This window comes from Thamnophis elegans, chromosome 2 (genome assembly GCF_009769535.1).
Source record: "Thamnophis elegans isolate rThaEle1 chromosome 2, rThaEle1.pri, whole genome shotgun sequence".
NCBI lineage: Eukaryota > Metazoa > Chordata > Lepidosauria > Squamata > Colubridae > Thamnophis > Thamnophis elegans.
The window spans coordinates 2,358,151-2,375,432 of NC_045542.1; the positions used below are offsets into that span (position 1 = coordinate 2,358,151).

General features: G+C 42.0%; 1 protein-coding gene across 1 annotated transcript in view; it reads right to left on the minus strand.

The window, feature by feature from the left end:
- Nucleotides 1-1,961: 1,961 nt before the first annotated feature.
- Nucleotides 1,962-17,282, minus strand: part of LOC116502716 (tetratricopeptide repeat protein 39A-like) — a 47,522-nt gene continuing 32,201 nt past the window's right edge. Inside the window, exons 11-18 of the mRNA XM_032208616.1 lie at nucleotides 17,114-17,173; nucleotides 15,798-15,959; nucleotides 13,287-13,378; nucleotides 12,731-12,851; nucleotides 8,596-8,707; nucleotides 5,634-5,748; nucleotides 5,345-5,461; nucleotides 1,962-3,130 (exon numbers count right to left, since the gene is read on the minus strand). Of these exons, the coding sequence (XP_032064507.1) occupies nucleotides 3,013-3,130; nucleotides 5,345-5,461; nucleotides 5,634-5,748; nucleotides 8,596-8,707; nucleotides 12,731-12,851; nucleotides 13,287-13,378; nucleotides 15,798-15,959; nucleotides 17,114-17,173 (897 nt within the window). The 3' untranslated portion in view covers nucleotides 1,962-3,012. The remainder of the gene's footprint in view (nucleotides 3,131-5,344; nucleotides 5,462-5,633; nucleotides 5,749-8,595; nucleotides 8,708-12,730; nucleotides 12,852-13,286; nucleotides 13,379-15,797; nucleotides 15,960-17,113; nucleotides 17,174-17,282) is intronic.

Sequence of the window (17,282 nt, forward strand, 5' to 3'; positions counted from 1 at the left end):
TGGGGAAACTGGTGACACTAGTTCAAATCCAAATGACATGTATTCTCCAATCTACTGTTGCTATTTGTTTTGGAATTGTTCATATATGTCACATAGTGCGTATGAACAATTATTTAGAGGAAGCTTGTTTTGTGCGTTTATAAATAATCCTTTTTCTGTTTCAAAGGAAGTATTAAAAGTGGAAGGTAGGGAATACATAGCTTAACTCCTAGCTTTCATTAAGCAGAAGCCAACTTCCTTATGGAAATTATTATTTTACAAATGTATTTAAGATTAATCAGTACTAGAACCAAAATTGTTCTCATTGCTAAATTATATAATCCACTTTTCAAATTATAATTCAAAAACATTTTTGAGCTATGAGTTTTCACATGCTTTCTTATTTTGCCATTTCATATTTTGATGCAAGCAGTATTTTGTGTGCCTGTTTTTCTTACATGGTGTGTTGTCATTTTTAGGCAACAGTTTCTTACTATGATATCATGGGAAGTAGTAATTTACAGTCATTTACAATCAGCTTGCAGTAAGTTAAGTATGAATTCCCCGTTCCTCGTGACAATTGGGTTGAGATGTCCGTAAAAAATACTGTATATTAAATGGTGCTGCATCATCCCGATGTTATAAAAATTTACTGGGATCCCAAGGGCTTCATCTTTGGCTTGTGCTATTCAACCTACAGGATGCGCTGAAAATCAGATTTGCAGATGAAACAAGCTGAAAGGAATGGCTAATGTTTTGTAGCAATCTTAGGTACTTTAAGATATGTGAATATCTTAAAGCAGTGTTTCTCAACCTTGGCTACTTGAAGATGTCTGGACTCCAACTCTGGCTGGGGAATTCTGGGAGTTGAAGTCCGGACATCTTCAAGTTGCCAAGGTTGAGAAACACTGCTTTAGGAGGATAATGATGAAACATGAGAACCAACATTAAACAAAGGATAAGAAACAATAAAAATAGGTGTTTTAGCAATAAATCTACATCACAACAGAAGTAGAACTGATTTCATTTATATTTAGTCATTGAATGTGCCAAACTGTATATTATCTACATTCTTTCCAATGTGCTTTTCTCTGCCTGGTTAGGTTAATATACTCGCACTATGTGATATAACATCATCTAACTAAAGTTTGCTCTTAGACTGGACAACAATATGATCCACATTGGGCAAACATATATTATGTTTAATGTATTTGGAGGTAATCATGCAGGTCAGAGATTCTAAAGGCAACTGGACTTGGTTTTTGGAAAACATTTTGGTTCTCATTCAAGCACCTTCTTCAGTTCTGTAGTTCAGAAAGGAAACCAAGAAAGTTTTTGGAAAAGCACATTTGGGACAAATCTTATGCTGTAATGTTTCAGGAATATGGTCAGTGGGATTAACCCACATCCTATCTTCAGGATGTCATTTGATTCTATTTTGGCTAATAAGTGAACTGTTCACTTTCTGTTACTAGATGTTAAGTGCTACAGTAGCAGGAACTGACAATTTTAAGTGCAATTTAACATAACGTACTTTACTCACTCCATGAAAATTGTTCTTAGGAGGAGAAATACTAACAACAAAGGTAAGGGAAGCCAGAAGAACAAGTAAAAACATATTCAAATATCATGACCACACAATAAAAGAAGAGATGCCAAAATGTCCCCTTTTGCCTTTCCATCATTGTTAATGCTAATTACACCAAATATAATTTTAAAATAAGGAATGCAAACAAGTACAATAAAAACCACATCGGCTTATTGGCTTAGCTGTATGTCTTATAACCAAGTCCTGAGTAACAGTTATGGCAAGAAATGTCCTGGTTAGGATGATTTAGACCAGTGGTCTCCAACCTTGGCAACTTTAAGACTTGTGGACTTCAACTCCCAGAGTTCCTCAGCCAGCAAAGCTTTGCTGGACTTGAAGTTCAGCAAAGCTGGCTGAGGAACTCTGGGAGTTGAAGTCCACAAGTCTTAAAGTTGCCAAAGTTGGAGACCACTGATTTAGACAATCAACAAAGACATTGAAACTGGTTTTTTTAAAAAAGAAAAAAATCATATTTCAATAGCCCAGTGAACCTGTGGAGCCAATCTTAGTTGTTAATACAATAATCAGATTGAAAAACTGATAAGCTCCGTCAGCTGTTTTTGCCAAATTGATTAGCAAAGAAAATACTGGGACGAGTATTGACGTGAACAGAATTCTGGAAGAAGTCATAAGCTTTTGAAAAATGTCCAGTTACTTATTTATCATTCTGCAATATAAACCACTTCCTGATTTAAGGGATTTTGGCCAGATAGTTTGCAACCATCCCAAATGCTGGAAAATCATTTTAAATCACTTTCCAACATTTAAAAATGTTCTTAAATAGAGATTGAGCTGATTTAAGTTTCATTTAAAAAAAAAACATTCTCTGTTCTTTTGGGGGGAAAAAAAGAAGGCCACTGCAGAGAGTTGAGAGTTGAGGTTCTATTATGTTTCCAGCCAAAACTGGAAGTCTTTGCTGAATTAATTGCACTGTTAAGCTCACTCCCAATGTGACAGAAAGGACCATCGGATGTGCCTTGCTGGTTAAGGAGCACAGGCTGAGAAAGAAAGTGGGTGAGGATTTGACATGATTTTTTTTTTTTTAAAGAAACATTAGGAGGCTGGAAAGTCCATGTTATTTCAAAATTATGAATGAGATTGAACAGGAGAGAAAATAGGACAAATGTAGCCCTCATTTGGGTTGACTGGCAAGAACATATCATGGAATATTGAAGATAGGCTGCTCCTGTCAGCTTCATTAATTAGCAAGCAGCATTTTCATAGCTACTCCTTGATTTTTGGAAGCTGGAATCCAGTTAGGTAAGACGCATCTATGCCCATCATAAGACATCAAAGACTAGGCCAGATGCCCAGTGGTACAATTACAATACATTCCTTCAAATAGGCCCACCCCGGGAGGAAGACGGCGTCCCAAGCCCTCCTATTTTGGCAGTTCTTTCTTTGGTCCAAGCACCGCTTAACAGTTTCTGAGGAAACCTGTTGCCTTAGGAAGGACTGGTTCCATCTGCATCATTTTCTTCCTGGCTGGCTTTAAGTTTAGACAACACAGCGTGGATCCGGAACAGCGTTCGTGACTCCATTGAATAATTTTTGTAGTTGTTCCTAGTGGGAGAAGCATTCAACAATTGTTATATCCCCTTATATCGAACCAGTATGTATTCTGTACACCAAAAACTATTTCAGGAACCCAGGTATTATCTTAGAGGATAATATTTGATGTTTTGTAGATGTGTCCCAAGGCAGATGTCCCAAAGGACAGCTAAGCATCCTACCAGGTCAGATAGGGTGGGCAAACTCCTAGTTCGTTTCCCAAATGTTGTCCTCTTTCAGGATCTAGAAATTGCGCCTTTTCCCTGGCAGCCCCTGTCCTATGGGGTTCACCAACAAATGCGCGCCCAACAAATGCGCGGCGACAAAACCGCAGCGACAAATCCGCGACGTCAAAAGCGCGTCCACTAAAGCGCGCCGATAAATGCGCGCTGACAAAAGCACGCCATCAGAAACAACACAAAAACAACGCAAAAACGTTAACAACCCTAACCTTAACCCTTACCCTAACCCCAACCCTAACCCTAACCCTAACCTAAAAACCGTAATCGTGCTTTTGTGGGCGCGGTTTTGTCGGCGCGCTTTAGTGGGCGCTCTTTCGACGTCGCGGTTTTGTCGGCGCGCATTTGTCAGGTCACGGTCCTATGGAACTCCTTGCCTTTTGAAGTTTGGCAGGAACTTTTTTAGCCTTCTCTAAGGCTTTGAAGTCCTGGCTTTTCCCCCAAGCATTGGGAGAAGATTAGATGGCCCATTAGCATAGATGGCTGCCAGTTTTTTGTTATTTCTAGTGTTTTATGTTTTAACTGGTTGAGGTTTATATTTTTTTAAATGATTTTATATGGGGTTTTTTTTTCATTTTTGATGGGGTCTACCCAGAGATGGTTGAAAAATGGGCAGCTATGTAAATGTTTAAATAAATAAATGTCTAGATCAGATGAATGTGACCCAATAAAAAGAAATGCAATGAACAAGCCTGGGAAATACACACTTGCTTATTAAATTACTAATCATGAGGTGTGACTCGGAGTAACTAAGCTGAGAACTTGCTAGTTCTTAGCCCTACTTAAACTTACTAACAGTTTTTGTCTAGGGAACAGAGGAAAACGTAACTAGTAGCTAGCAATCACCTTTGGGCTAGCGGTGGGAGTTCCGGCAGCCGCTACTGCCGGTTCGGATGTAGTCACGCAGCGTGTGCTTGATGCGCAGTACTATAAAAATGATGGCGCCATCGGGAAAACCGGTTCAGGGGCGTGGTTGGCCTGGGTCGCTGCCGGTTCCAGTGATCCAGGCCGCCAGACCACTACCGGTTCAGCCGAAGCAGTCCGAATCGGTAGCAATAGCAATAGCAGTTAGACTTATATACCGCTTGATAGGGCTTTCAGCCCTCTCTAAGCGGTTTACAGAGTCAGCATATTACCCCCACAGTCTGGGTCCTCATTTCACCCACCTCGGAAGGATGGAAGGCTGAGTCAACCTTGAGCCGGTGAGATTTGAACCGCTGAACTGCAGATAGCAGTCAGCTGAAGTGGCCTGCAGTACTGCACCCTAACCACTGCGCCACCTCAGCTCTAGATAGATGATAGATAGATAGATAGATAGATAGATAGATAGATAGATAGATAGATAGATGATAGATAGATAGATAGATAGATAGATAGATAGATAGATAAATAGATAGATAGATAGCAATAGCAGTTAGACTTATATACCGCTTCATAGGGCTTTCAGCCCTCTCTAAGCGGTTTACAGAGTCAGCATATCGCCCCTACAGTCCGGGTCCTCATTTCACCCACCTCGGAAGGATGGAAGGCTGAGTCAACCTTTGAGCCGGTGAGATTAGAACCGCCGAACTGCAGATAACAGTCAGCTGAAGTGGCCTGCAGTGCTGCACCCTAACCACTGCGCCACCTCGGCTCTCTGACTGATATACAAGGTAGTAAACAAGGAATAATCACAGACAATACAGAATTCTACGAATTGTTCAGCCCAATGACCATTAATTTAAAACCGTTTAAATTAATGGTCATTGGCATTGCCACATCTCATGGAACCACACGGCATAATTTAACAATATGTTGTATAATGAAATGCTATATTTTTTCCAGCCCTGAGTCTCTTTTCACTTCAATGAGTTCTGATGCAACCCACCACTGCTTTGGGCCCTTCTCTCCGTGAGATTATAAAACTGTCTCAAATGCTGCTAAGCCATGAAACAGCTATATCTTCCATGGAAAAAAACTTTATGAGATGTTCTGAGTGTTGACTTACTTGGCTCTGCGGAGCAACTGCACAGCCTCTTCATTCTGGCCTTGTGCCACATACAGCAGACTCAATTCCAATAGTGCGTTAGGTACCAGGTAATGATCATACTTGATCTTCTTCTCACTGTAAGCAGACAGAATGCTGTTTTTCTGTAGCGCAGCTTTCCCTGATCTAAGCCCTCCAGACAGGTTGGAATTAAGTTCCCAGGACAGTCAACCATGCCTCACACTCCCCACCCCAATTTTCTCCCCCCAAATTTTTCAATTTTTTTTAATTAAAGAGACTTGTGTCATACCTGCTATGGATAGCACTGAAGCATGCCTCAGCCTCGGTCAAACTGTGCAAATGCTTGAAAACTAGTCCTTTGAGAAGTAACACGAGACACTGGTCATCTACTTGGTACTCACTGGCTGAGGAAATTGTGGGAAGAGAAATGGAAAGAGCAGAAGAAAGGTTAACCAGGATAAGCAGTTACTTGCATACTCTACTTTGCAGAAAGGTTAATTGGCAATAGTTCCATTCATATTATTCCGAGTGAGGTTACTCACTCTGCTTGTATGGGTAAAAACGGAGCCCGTAAAACTCCCTGCACATCTATAACAGCTCATTTGTGATGCCAAAGAGCTAAACTTGAGAGACCGCCTGCTGCCAATCACCTCCAATAGACCGATTAGATCCCACAGATTAGGCCTCCTCTGAATTCCATCCGCCGGCCAATGCCGGCTGGCGACTACCCGGAGGAGAGCCTTCTCTGTGGCTGCTCCGACCCTCTGGAACGAGCTCCCCGTGGAGATTCGGACCCCTCACCACCCTCCAGGCCTTCCGCAAAGCCCTTAAAACCTGGCTGTTCCGACAGGCCTGGGGCTAAAGAGCTTTTGCCCCCCCCCCTCGAATGGTATGATTGTTGTGTGCTTTTAAATTGTGTATTGTTCTGTTCGTCTTTTTTATCCCTTATCTGTACCCCCTTCCCTGACTTGGATTGTGAGCCGCCCTGAGTCCCCTCCGGGGAAAAGGGCGGCATATAAGTGCAATAAATTCCAATTCAATTCCAATTTAAACTCCAAAAGCAGATTCTCCTTCCAAAATGTACAAGGAGGTGCTTATTATTTTTAAAGATCAAATGAATATCCCACTTTTCCTCCAGAACTTTAGATTCATACATAAAACAGAATTATAGCACTGGATGGGCCCATAAACATTATCTAGTTGATTCTTCTATACAATGCAGGAAAAATCCCATTTTCCCCTACAACAGTCCAGTGGAAAAGGCTGATTGATCAAAAGTCACCCAAGATAATTCAATCTTATTTTCAGGGCAAAGTATCTGCTAAATATGAGCCGAGGTGGTGCAGTGGTTAGAGTGCAGCACTGCAGGCTACTTCAGCTGACTGCTAGTTCGGCAGTTCGGCTGTTCAAATCTCACCGGCTCAGGGTTGACTCAGCCTTCCATCCTTCCGAGGTGGGTGAAATGAGGACCCAGACTGTGGGGGCGATATGCTGACTCTGTAAACCGCTTAGAGAGGGCTGAAAGCCCTATGAAGCGGTATATAAGTCTAACTGCTATTGCTAAACTACATCTTACCAAAAGCACCATAATTTGGTATTATGGTGAAGAAGAATGCCCAGCAATAAGGATGTGGGTTCTAGATGGTAGGGATTCGCAAAAAGTATTCTCAAAGCCTGTGGGCAGTTTCTACCAAAAAACAGGAAAAAGGTTTGGGGAGGGGAGAGTTGCTATGAAAAATAGCCCCCTGACTTTAACATAGACTTTTGTCCCTGTAGCTTGATTTAATATACGTATTTCTACCCAATCCTTCATTTATCCCAAAACATCCCCAAGTCTTTAATATGCATGATTTCCTTTTTGAGTTGATAGACTTATTTAAAATTTATTTAAAAGAGCCGAGGTGGCGCAGTGGTTAAATGCAGCACTGCAGGCTACTTCAGCTGACTGCAGTTCTGCAGTTCGGCGGTTCAAATCTCACTGGCTCAAAGGTTGACTCAGCCTTCCATCTTTCCGAGGTGGGTGAAATGAGGACCCGGATTGTTGTTGGGGGTAATATGCTGACTCTGTAAACCACTTAGAGAGGGCTGAAAGCCCTATGAAGCGGTATATAAGTCTAACTGCTATTGCTAAACTACATCTTACCAAAAGCACCATAATTTGGTATTATGGTGAAGAAGAATGCCCAGCAATAAGGATGTGGGTTCTAGATGGTAGGGATTCGCAAAAAGTATTCTCAAAGCCTGTGGGCAGTTTCTACCAAAAAACAGGAAAAAGGTTTGGGGAGGGGAGAGTTGCTATGAAAAATAGCCCCCTGACTTTAACATAGACTTTTGTCCCTGTAGCTTGATTTAATATACGTATTTCTACCCAATCCTTCATTTATCCCAAAACATCCCCAAGTCTTTAATATGCATGATTTCCTTTTTGAGTTGATAGACTTATTTAAAATTTATTTAAAAGAGCCGAGGTGGCGCAGTGGTTAAATGCAGCACTGCAGGCTACTTCAGCTGACTGCAGTTCTGCAGTTCGGCGGTTCAAATCTCACTGGCTCAAAGGTTGACTCAGCCTTCCATCTTTCCGAGGTGGGTGAAATGAGGACCCGGATTGTTGTTGGGGGTAATATGCTGACTCTGTAAACCACTTAGAGAGGGCTGAAAGCCCTATGAAGCGGTATATAAGTCTAACTGCTATTGCTATTGCTAAAATGTTAAAATCAGGTTGGATGCTCATGGGAAATGGATGCTGGGGAGAGGAGCTTGACTATTCATTTAAAAAAAAATTCACGAATTGGGACAAAGCCAGTTAAAACACTTATTGATCACAATACAACCCATCACTTCTTCCAGGTGTTTCTTATAGAACAGTGTTTCTCAACCTTGGCAACTTGAAGATGTCCGGATTTCAACTCCCAGAATTCCCCAGCCAGCGAATGCTGGCTGGGGAATTCTGGGAGTTGAAGTCCGGACATCTTCAAGTTGCCAAGGTTGAGAAACACTGTTATAGAATGATTCTTTTCCTAAACATGGGCTTCGGTGGTTTACCATTTCTTATTTTCTGAGAAAGCATGGCTGTAAACCGGAGTCATTTCTGGAAATAAAGAGTATCTGTTTCTGCACCCTACTGATTCCTGTATTTAAATTGAAAGATGCGGTGGGTCAAGGAACCTGATAGATGTCTCTGTTGCTAAACTGGGGGAACTTCTGCCTAATGACACCAACTTTACTCAATGTGTAAGAAGCCAGCGTGCTACCTGGTGCTTCTTGTAGCTGCTTCTCAGCCTGTATCAGAGTGTCTAAAGTTCCTTCCAACAACTCTTGCTGCTTGCCCAGCACTGTAAATCCATTCCACATGTACATCATTTCCTGAAAAAGAAGATAAGACCAACACAGAAAGTGAAAAGGAAGGACTAGGTCAAAAGGGTTCCACCACAAAACCGCGGAGTACAAAATCGCGCTCGACGAAAGCGCGCATTTGACGTCATCACAGCATGACGAAAACATCGCGCTGTGATCGAAAAATGTAAAAATAAAGCGAAAACCTTACCCTAACCCCCCCAAACCTAACCCTAAACCTAACCCTAAACCTAACCCTAAATCTAACCCTAAACCTAACCGTTAACGTAACGCTAAACCTAACGCTAACCCTAACCCTAACGCTAAACGTAACCCTAACGCTCTAAACCTACCCCTAACCCTTAACCTAACCCTTACCTTTATGTGAATCGGCTTGCTTTAATTTTAATTTTATTTTAATTTTTAATTTTTTTTCGTCGCGCTGTGATGACGTCACATGCGCGCTTTCGTCGATCGCGATTTTGTCCTCCGCGGTTTTGACGGGTCACGGGTCAAAAGAAGGACTAGGGATAACGTGGTAGCAGTGTTCCAATATTTGAGGGGTTGCCACAGATATTGGAGGTTCATCCTATTTTCCAAAGCAGCAGAAGGCACGACAAGAAACGATGGTTGGAAATTAATCAAGGAGAGAAACAACGTAGAACTAAGGAGAAATTCCCTAACAGAACAATTAACTAGTGCAGTGTTTCCCAAAGTGTGGTACGCGTACCCCCAGGGGTACGGGAAGAGTTTGGTGGGGGTACGCGTTGCACCGGAGTTTGGTGGGGATCACGTGGGAATATCCACTGCACCGTGCTTAGCTGTGCCCACAGAACAAGGAAAGAAATAAGAAACTTATGCGAAGTTGCTTTTTCTGCATTTGTAGACATTAAGTCGAAAAAAAAGGAACAGACTATTGGACGTGGAACCACATCTCAGATTAAAATTAACAACCGGTTCCACCACAAAACCACGGACGACAAAATCGCGCTCGACGAAAGCGCGCATTTGACGTCATCACAGCGCGACGAAAACATCGTGCTGTGATCGATAAATGTAAAAATAAAGCGAAAACCTTACCCTAACCCCCCCAAACCTAACCCTAAACCTAACCCTAAACCTAACCCTTAACCTAACCCTAAATCTAACCCTAAACCTAACCCTTAACCTAACGCTAAACCTAACGCTAACCCTTAACCTAACGCTAAACGTAACCCTAACGCTCTAACCCTAATCCTAACCCTTAACCTAACCCTAACCCTAACCCTAACCCTAACCCTTACCTTTATGTGAATTGGCTTTCTTTAATTTTATTTTTATTTCAATTTTTAATTTTTTTCGTCACGCTATGATGACGTCAAATGCGCGCTTTCGTCGAGCGCGATTTTGTCGTCCGCGGTTTTGACGGGTCACGTAACAACCAGGGAACCAAATTATGATGATCTGTCATCTCAACATAAACAATTTCATCCTTCTCACTGAATCCAATAAATGTTCTTTATAATATAACTTTCGTTTATTTTGCGTATGTACCAAAAAAATAAAAAAATAAATATGTTTTGATTTTTATTAAAGCATATGCTTTTTATGAGGGGTGCTCAGCGTTACGAAAATTATAGAAAGGGGTACACATATGTCAAAAGTTTGGGAAACACTGAAGTAGTGGAACATCTTGCCTCCAGAGATTGTGGATGCTCCATCACTGGAGGCTTTTAAGAAGAGCCTGGACAGCCACTTGTCTGGAATGGTCTGGGGTCTCCTGCTTGAGCAAGGGGTTGGACTAGAAGACTTCCAAAGTCTCTTCCAGCTCTATTATTCTGCTACTCAGAATCGGGGCAGCCGTTATAAATAGAAGAGGCGTGTTTTCTCACTCTGCCTCAGGGAAGAAACAGTTTGGCACAGTGGTGAAGGCACCAGGAGACTATGAGAACGTCTAGTTCTATCTTAGATATGAGACCAAACTAAATGACCTTGGGCCAGTCACTCTATCTCAGCATTAGGAAGGAGGCAATGGGAACCTTGCCAAGAAAATTGCAGGGACTTGACACAGGAGACAACATGGATTTATAAGCACGCAGGGAACCCAAAAATTCCATTCCTCGGCTTCCCAACATGTGAGCCAAACTATACTGTACTCTTACACATTGCTTACACATTGTTTAAGATTACTAATTTTATTCTGAAGGAATCAGTTGGTGGAGGATCCATAAGCCGAGGTGGCGCAGTGGTTAGGGTGCAGTACTGCAGGCCACTTCAGCTGACTGTTATCTGCAGTTCGGCAGTTCAAATCTCACCGGCTCAGGGTTGACTCAGCCTTCCATCCTTCCGAGGTGGGTGAAATGAGGACCCGGATTGTTGGGGGCAACATGCTGACTCTGTAAACCGCTTAGAGAGGGCTGAAAGCCCTATGAAGCGGTATATAAGTCTAACTGCTATTGCTATAAACAAGGCCCCACAACAGTCACCTACTAATTTCCACTTGAACTACTATCTGCCTTCAAAAGATGGTGACTGCATTTCCCTGCACATTCAGAGCCGGTTATGGGTATTTTTTAACACCTAGTTCCTTCCTTTAAATGTGTGATTAGTTTTAAGCTGACCTGGATCTCTTTTCTTCTGAGCCAGAAATCCAGGTTCCATGATAGCCAATGCATTAGTGTTAAAAGTAGAGCTTTGTACCCCCTTACTGATTCTGAGTACCTCTTAGGATGCAGTTGTACAATTCGGATACGGGTTTGAAATTAAGCTCTGTGCATACAAAAGGCAGAGAACTCAATCTAGTGTGGCAAATGTGCTTTACTCCTGTAATTTTGTAGTTTTTTTAAAAAAAAATCATATTACAATTTTACTGAGATTAGTTCTTTACCTATAGATCCAACGCTATTTGGGAAAGAGTAAGAAGTTGGTTCCTCTTCAGAAAAAAATCCCGCTATATGGAGCATGCATATCCATTGATGGCAGTCACATCTCTGACAAATCTCAATTAAGAGCCGAGGTGGCGCAGTGGTTAGAGTGCAGTACTGCAGCCACTTCAGCTGACTGCAGTTCAGCAGTTCGGCTGTTCAAATCTCACTGGCTCAAGGTTGACTCAGCCTTCCATCCTTCCGAGGTCGGTAAAATGAGGACCCAGACTCTGGGGGCGATATGCTGACTCTGTAAACCGCTTAGAGAAGGCTGAAAGCCGTATGAAGCGGTATATAAGTCTAACTGCTACTGCTATTGCTATTGCTATCTATCTATCTATCTATCTATCTATCTATCTATCTATCTATATGTTTGTCTGTCTGTCTATTATCTATATATCTATATATCTATCTGTCTGTCTGTCTGTCCGTCCGTCCGTCCGTCCGTCCATCCATCCATCCATCCATCCATCCATATCTCTTATTTATCTATCTATCTATTTAGAGCCGAGGTGGCGCAGTGGTTAGGGTGCAGTACTGCAGGCCACTTCAGCTGACTGTTATCTGCAGTTCAGCGGTTCTAATCTCACCGGCTCAAGGTTGACTCAGCCTTCCATCCTTCCGAGGTGGGTAAATGAGGACCCAGACTGTGGGGGCGATATGCTGACTCTGTAAACCGCTTAGAGAGGGCTGAAAACCCTATGAAGCGGTATATAAGTCTAACTGCTATTGCTATTGCTAAGTAGAATCACAGCAGATCTTAGCATCTTGTTTCTTGTTATATTACAGTTTTGCAAGGCAGAAATAAGGCAGGGGGTGGGGGGACCTTTACTTTTGTATATATGCATCTGGTACATGAAATAAACACACACACACACACACAAACACACATGTGGTATGTACACAAGCACCTATACGTATATGAATGGGAGAATGGGCCCAAGAATATGTTTCTCAATTGTGTATATATACAGTGCGCAAACAGGATTGTTAGATAATTTTGGAAGAACATCCATTCCAGTTTTCACTTTTGACCCGCAGTTCATGGATCAAATATAAAGGCTGTCAGCTTGGCGTAACTGTGAAGAAACCTTCTCCTCCTTCGAGACCCTGCACTGCGAAAGAGTAGAGATCAACTTTCTATCCTTACCAGGGCTGGCACAGGTAAGGGAACCAGGTCGCGGGATTTGTAGCGCCTTGCCTTGCGAATGGCAAATTTCTCTGTGGGTGGTGATTTCCCAGCAATTCTCTGTTTGAAAGAGGAAACCTGCCTGTAGGGTAAAAACATGGAAATGACTGAAGTTTCACAAAGGCAGGGATGTGGAAATTAAAAACCCTAAGAAAATTTATCAAGAGTTTGATCCAGTTCTGCCACATCAAACTTTAAATCAGTTTTCGGTCCTTTACGTGTAGTCCTTTAAGTAAGACATGGATTATGCTCCCGCCTTTTAGCAACATTCGTTCACGAGGAATTCATTCATTCACTGCGCAAAAAAGTCTGTGGGAAATCCATGGTAAATCTGCAGATTCCTAACCTTGATAATTTGTACTTAATTTAACCATTGGAACAAGGGAAAACTCTTTAAATCTGGCTGGGGAATTTGGGGAGTTGAAATCCAACATCTTAAAGTTCCTGAGGCTGAGAAGCAATGTTTTTAGATTAGAACATTCATCTTAAATTGCCCCCAACTTTCAAAAACTCTTACCTAAAAAGTTCGACCTCTACTTCACCAAAGGGTCGAGGCTCATTAGCAGGCAGCATGCTAAGGAAGGCAGCTTTCATATATACATACATTGCCTGCAACAAAGTAGAACATTAAAGGATTCTGGCAGGAGCTGACTTATTTATTTACTTATTTTAAACATTTATGTAGCTGCCCATCTTATGCCAAACTATGGGCAGCTCCCAAGAAATAAAACAACATAAAAACCTTATCTGGCATTCTTTTTTCCCCAGAGGCCAACATCATCATCTTTACAAGATAGACCAGGCTAGGAAACAAATGCCAAGAAGATGGGACTATTTTTATTGTAATAGTCATAGTAATGGAATGTTGCAAGTCTGAATGCATCTTCATGTGAACTAGGAAGAAGGTGTTTAAGAAGGTGTCTGAGGCATTTGCTGAGAATAGTTTCTTGGCCTGGGCTCAAACCCTGTTTATCTGACTGTTGTCTTGATAGCAGCTCTTCCTCCTATCCTTCAAAGCCATTACCTATGTACTCTACAAGCATGGAAAGAGGCAGAATCATCCTCTTCCATTACAGGTCCCCAGGCAGCTATTAGTTGTTAAAATATGATAGCAATAGCAGTTAGACTTATATACCACTTCATAGGGCTTTCAGCCCTCTCTAAGCGGTTTACAGAGTCAGCATATCGCCCCCAACAATCTGGGTCCTCATTTCACCCACCTCGGAAGGATGGAAGGCTGAGTCAACCCTGAGCCAGTGAGACTTGAACAGCCGAACTGCAGATAACAGTCAGCTGAAGTGGCCTGCAGTACTGCACCCTAACCACTGCGCCACCTCGGCTCTCTGACCGATACACAAGGTAGTAAACAAGGAATAATCACAGACAATACAGAATTCTACGAATTGTTCAGCCCCATTTTAAAACTGTTTAAATTAATGGTCATTGGCATTGCCACATCTCATGGAACCACACGGCATAATTTAACAATATGTTGTATAATGAAATGCTATATTTTTTTCAGCCCTGAGTCTCTTTTCACTTCAATGAGTAATCCAAAATTCTGATATTGTAAGGTAGGGGAAATCTGCCATGTTTTCTATCTCAAGGCAATTTAATACTGTAATTTCCTTCATGCTTACTTTTACCCACTTCAAAGTAAAAAAAAACCTAAATATTCCCCTTGCTGGAGAGTTACTCTAATCCTCTAAATATTATGGTTGCTCTTTAAAAAAAAAATCCCCCAATATTCTCTTTAAGGTATTGTAGCCACACATAATGTTCAAAGTATAATCTCACCATCTGTCAGAATACCACATTGACAGTTTTATATTTAATTCCCTTCCAATGAATCAAGGATAGAATTTGTGCATTCTCCCTTTTTATAACAGTTGTATTGAGCCGTGCGATATGACCCCACAACCCCATTTGTGATCAGATGATGCTAGCTCTAATCCAGTGGTGGGTTTCAAAAAAATTTGGAACCTACTCTGTGGGTGTGGCCTCCTTTGTGGGAGTGCTTGCCAGCCATGTGACCTGGTGGGAGTGGCTGGCCGTTGCCATGTTTTTTCTCTCTCTCATCTCCCTCCTCTCTCTCTGCTCCCTCCCTCTCTCTCTTCTCCGTCCTTTTGTCTCTCGTCCCTTGTTTTTCCTTTTTTCCGTTTCATCTCTACTTTTTTCTTTCTGTTTCTTCTTCTCCTTTTCTCTCTCGTCTCTCATCTTCCTCTCTCTCATCTTTCCTTCCTTTTGTCTCTGGCCCTTTTTTCTTCTTTTTCTTTCATCTCTCACTCGTTTTCTTTCTTTTTTCTATTCTTTCTCTCTCTCGTCTCTTGTCCTTCCTTTTGACTCTCTGTCCCCTTTTTCCTCTTTTTTCTTTTCAATCTCCCTCTCACTCTTTTTCTCTTTCTTTTTTTTTTTTCTTTCTTTTCTTTTTTTCTTGCTCTTTCTTTCTTATTCTTTCTTTCTTTTTTTTTTTGTTTCTTGTCTTCTTTGTCTTTCTGCTTTCTTCTTCTTTCTTCTTCTCTCTCTCTCTCTCTGTGTCAATCTGTGTGTGTGTGTGTGTGTCAGTGGTGGGTTTCAAAATTTTTGGAACCTCTTCTGTAGGTGTGGCCTGCTTTCCGGGTCCACTAGTGGAACCTCTTCTAAGCGGTTCGGTAGATTTGACGAACCGGTTCTACCGAACTGGTGCGAACTGGTAGGAACCCACCTCTGCTCTCGTCCCATTAATAGATAAAGGTACATACATCACTTCTGAAAGTGTGAACACACACTTGACTTTGATAATCCAGCTCCATATTCTTCCTCAAATATCATGGCTTCAAAACTGGAAGAATTGGTGCTGAGTGACTAAAAGTGGAATCAACAGGAAAGGGCCAACAAACTCCCAAGGTTTCAACAGCCTTGATGTACTTTGCCTTTTTTTTTTTTTTTTTAAGGAAGAGATTTTCAGATTCCATAATTTGGTATAAGGTTTGGATATTTTGCTCAAATACGCCTGGCTTGCTCTTTAATTGCTGTACAGCTTTCTAACCTTAGACCAGCGGTTCTCCTTGCTCAGCAGATCCGCGTAGAAGTATGCCATCTTCCACATTCCTTTGTAGGCAAAGCACCACATCAGTTCCCAGTAACACATGTGATGAAACTGCTTCCAAGCTTGCTGTGCGGAGCAGCCTTCTTCAAATTTCTTAATGGCCTGGCCAGGGAAGGGAAAGCGCGAAGGGTTTGGAAAAGTTAACATTTTTACTGGCGGAAGGAGGAAACAGTGTTCATATAATACTAGAGGTCAGTTTCTTCTTGAATTCAACTTCCTAAAAAAAAATCATAGCTTCCTTTTTTAAAATAAGCAATACTCAGTGATTGTCTAAGTCAGTGGTTCCCAAACTTGGCAACTTTAAGACTTGTGGACTTCAACCCTCAGAATTCTCCAACCCCCAACAACAATCCGGGTCCTCATTTTACCCACCTCGGAAGGATGGAAGGCTGAGTCAACCTTGAGCCAGTGAGATTAGCAATAGCAATATTAGACTTATATACCGCTTCATAGGGCTTTCAGCCCTCTCTAAGCGGTTTACAGAGTCAGCATATTGCCCCCAACAACAATCCGGGTCCTCATTTTACCCACCTCGGAAGGATGGAAGGCTGAGTCAACCCTGAGCCAGTGAAATTTGAACAGCCGAACTGCAGAACTGCAGTCAGCTGAAGTAGCCTGCAGTACTGCACTCTATAGCAATAGCAATAGCAATAGCAGTGGACTTATATACCGCTTCATAGGCCTTTCAGGCCTCTCTAAGCGGTTTACAGAGAGTCAGCATATTGCCCCCAACAATCTGGGTCCTCATTTTACCCACCTCGGAAGGATGGAAGGCTGAGTCAACCCTGAGCCGGTGAGATTTGAACCGCTGACCTGCTGATCTAGCAGTAGCCTGCAGTGCTGCATTTAACCACTGCGCTACCTCGGCGCATTTCATTGTTATTATTGTAGTTAACTAAAGGTTATTTACTGATTATCTCACCTCTCCTCTCCAGGCCCACACAATATTATAACTTTATAGCCGTCTTTAAACAATGATTTATTCATAAGATTTATAGGACTTTTCCCTCAATCCCAAATTAGTCAATTACGGTGCTAGGGAAAGTCTGTAACTTTTTGTGTGGGAACTTTAGTTCTCGCCTGCTTCTACTGCAATTACGGATCCTTAGTAAAAGAACCTATCGCCTTCAACCAAATGGAGTTGAGGGTCTTTCTTTCCTAGGGACTCCGTTGGGGCATGCCTGCCACATACCCTCCATGACGGTGGAATACATATTAACTAAGATTCCTCTTCTGATCCTACTAAAGCACCTCACCTCGTTGATGTTCCCTTTGATTTCCTCTATCCTCCCAGCAAAGAACAGGAAAATGGCACTCTGTAAAATTAAAGAAAATGATACTCAGGTATAGGGAAAACAGCTATAAGCAATATGGCAAACCCTACATTGACACCCTATTGATCCACTCTATCCCCCCCACATTATC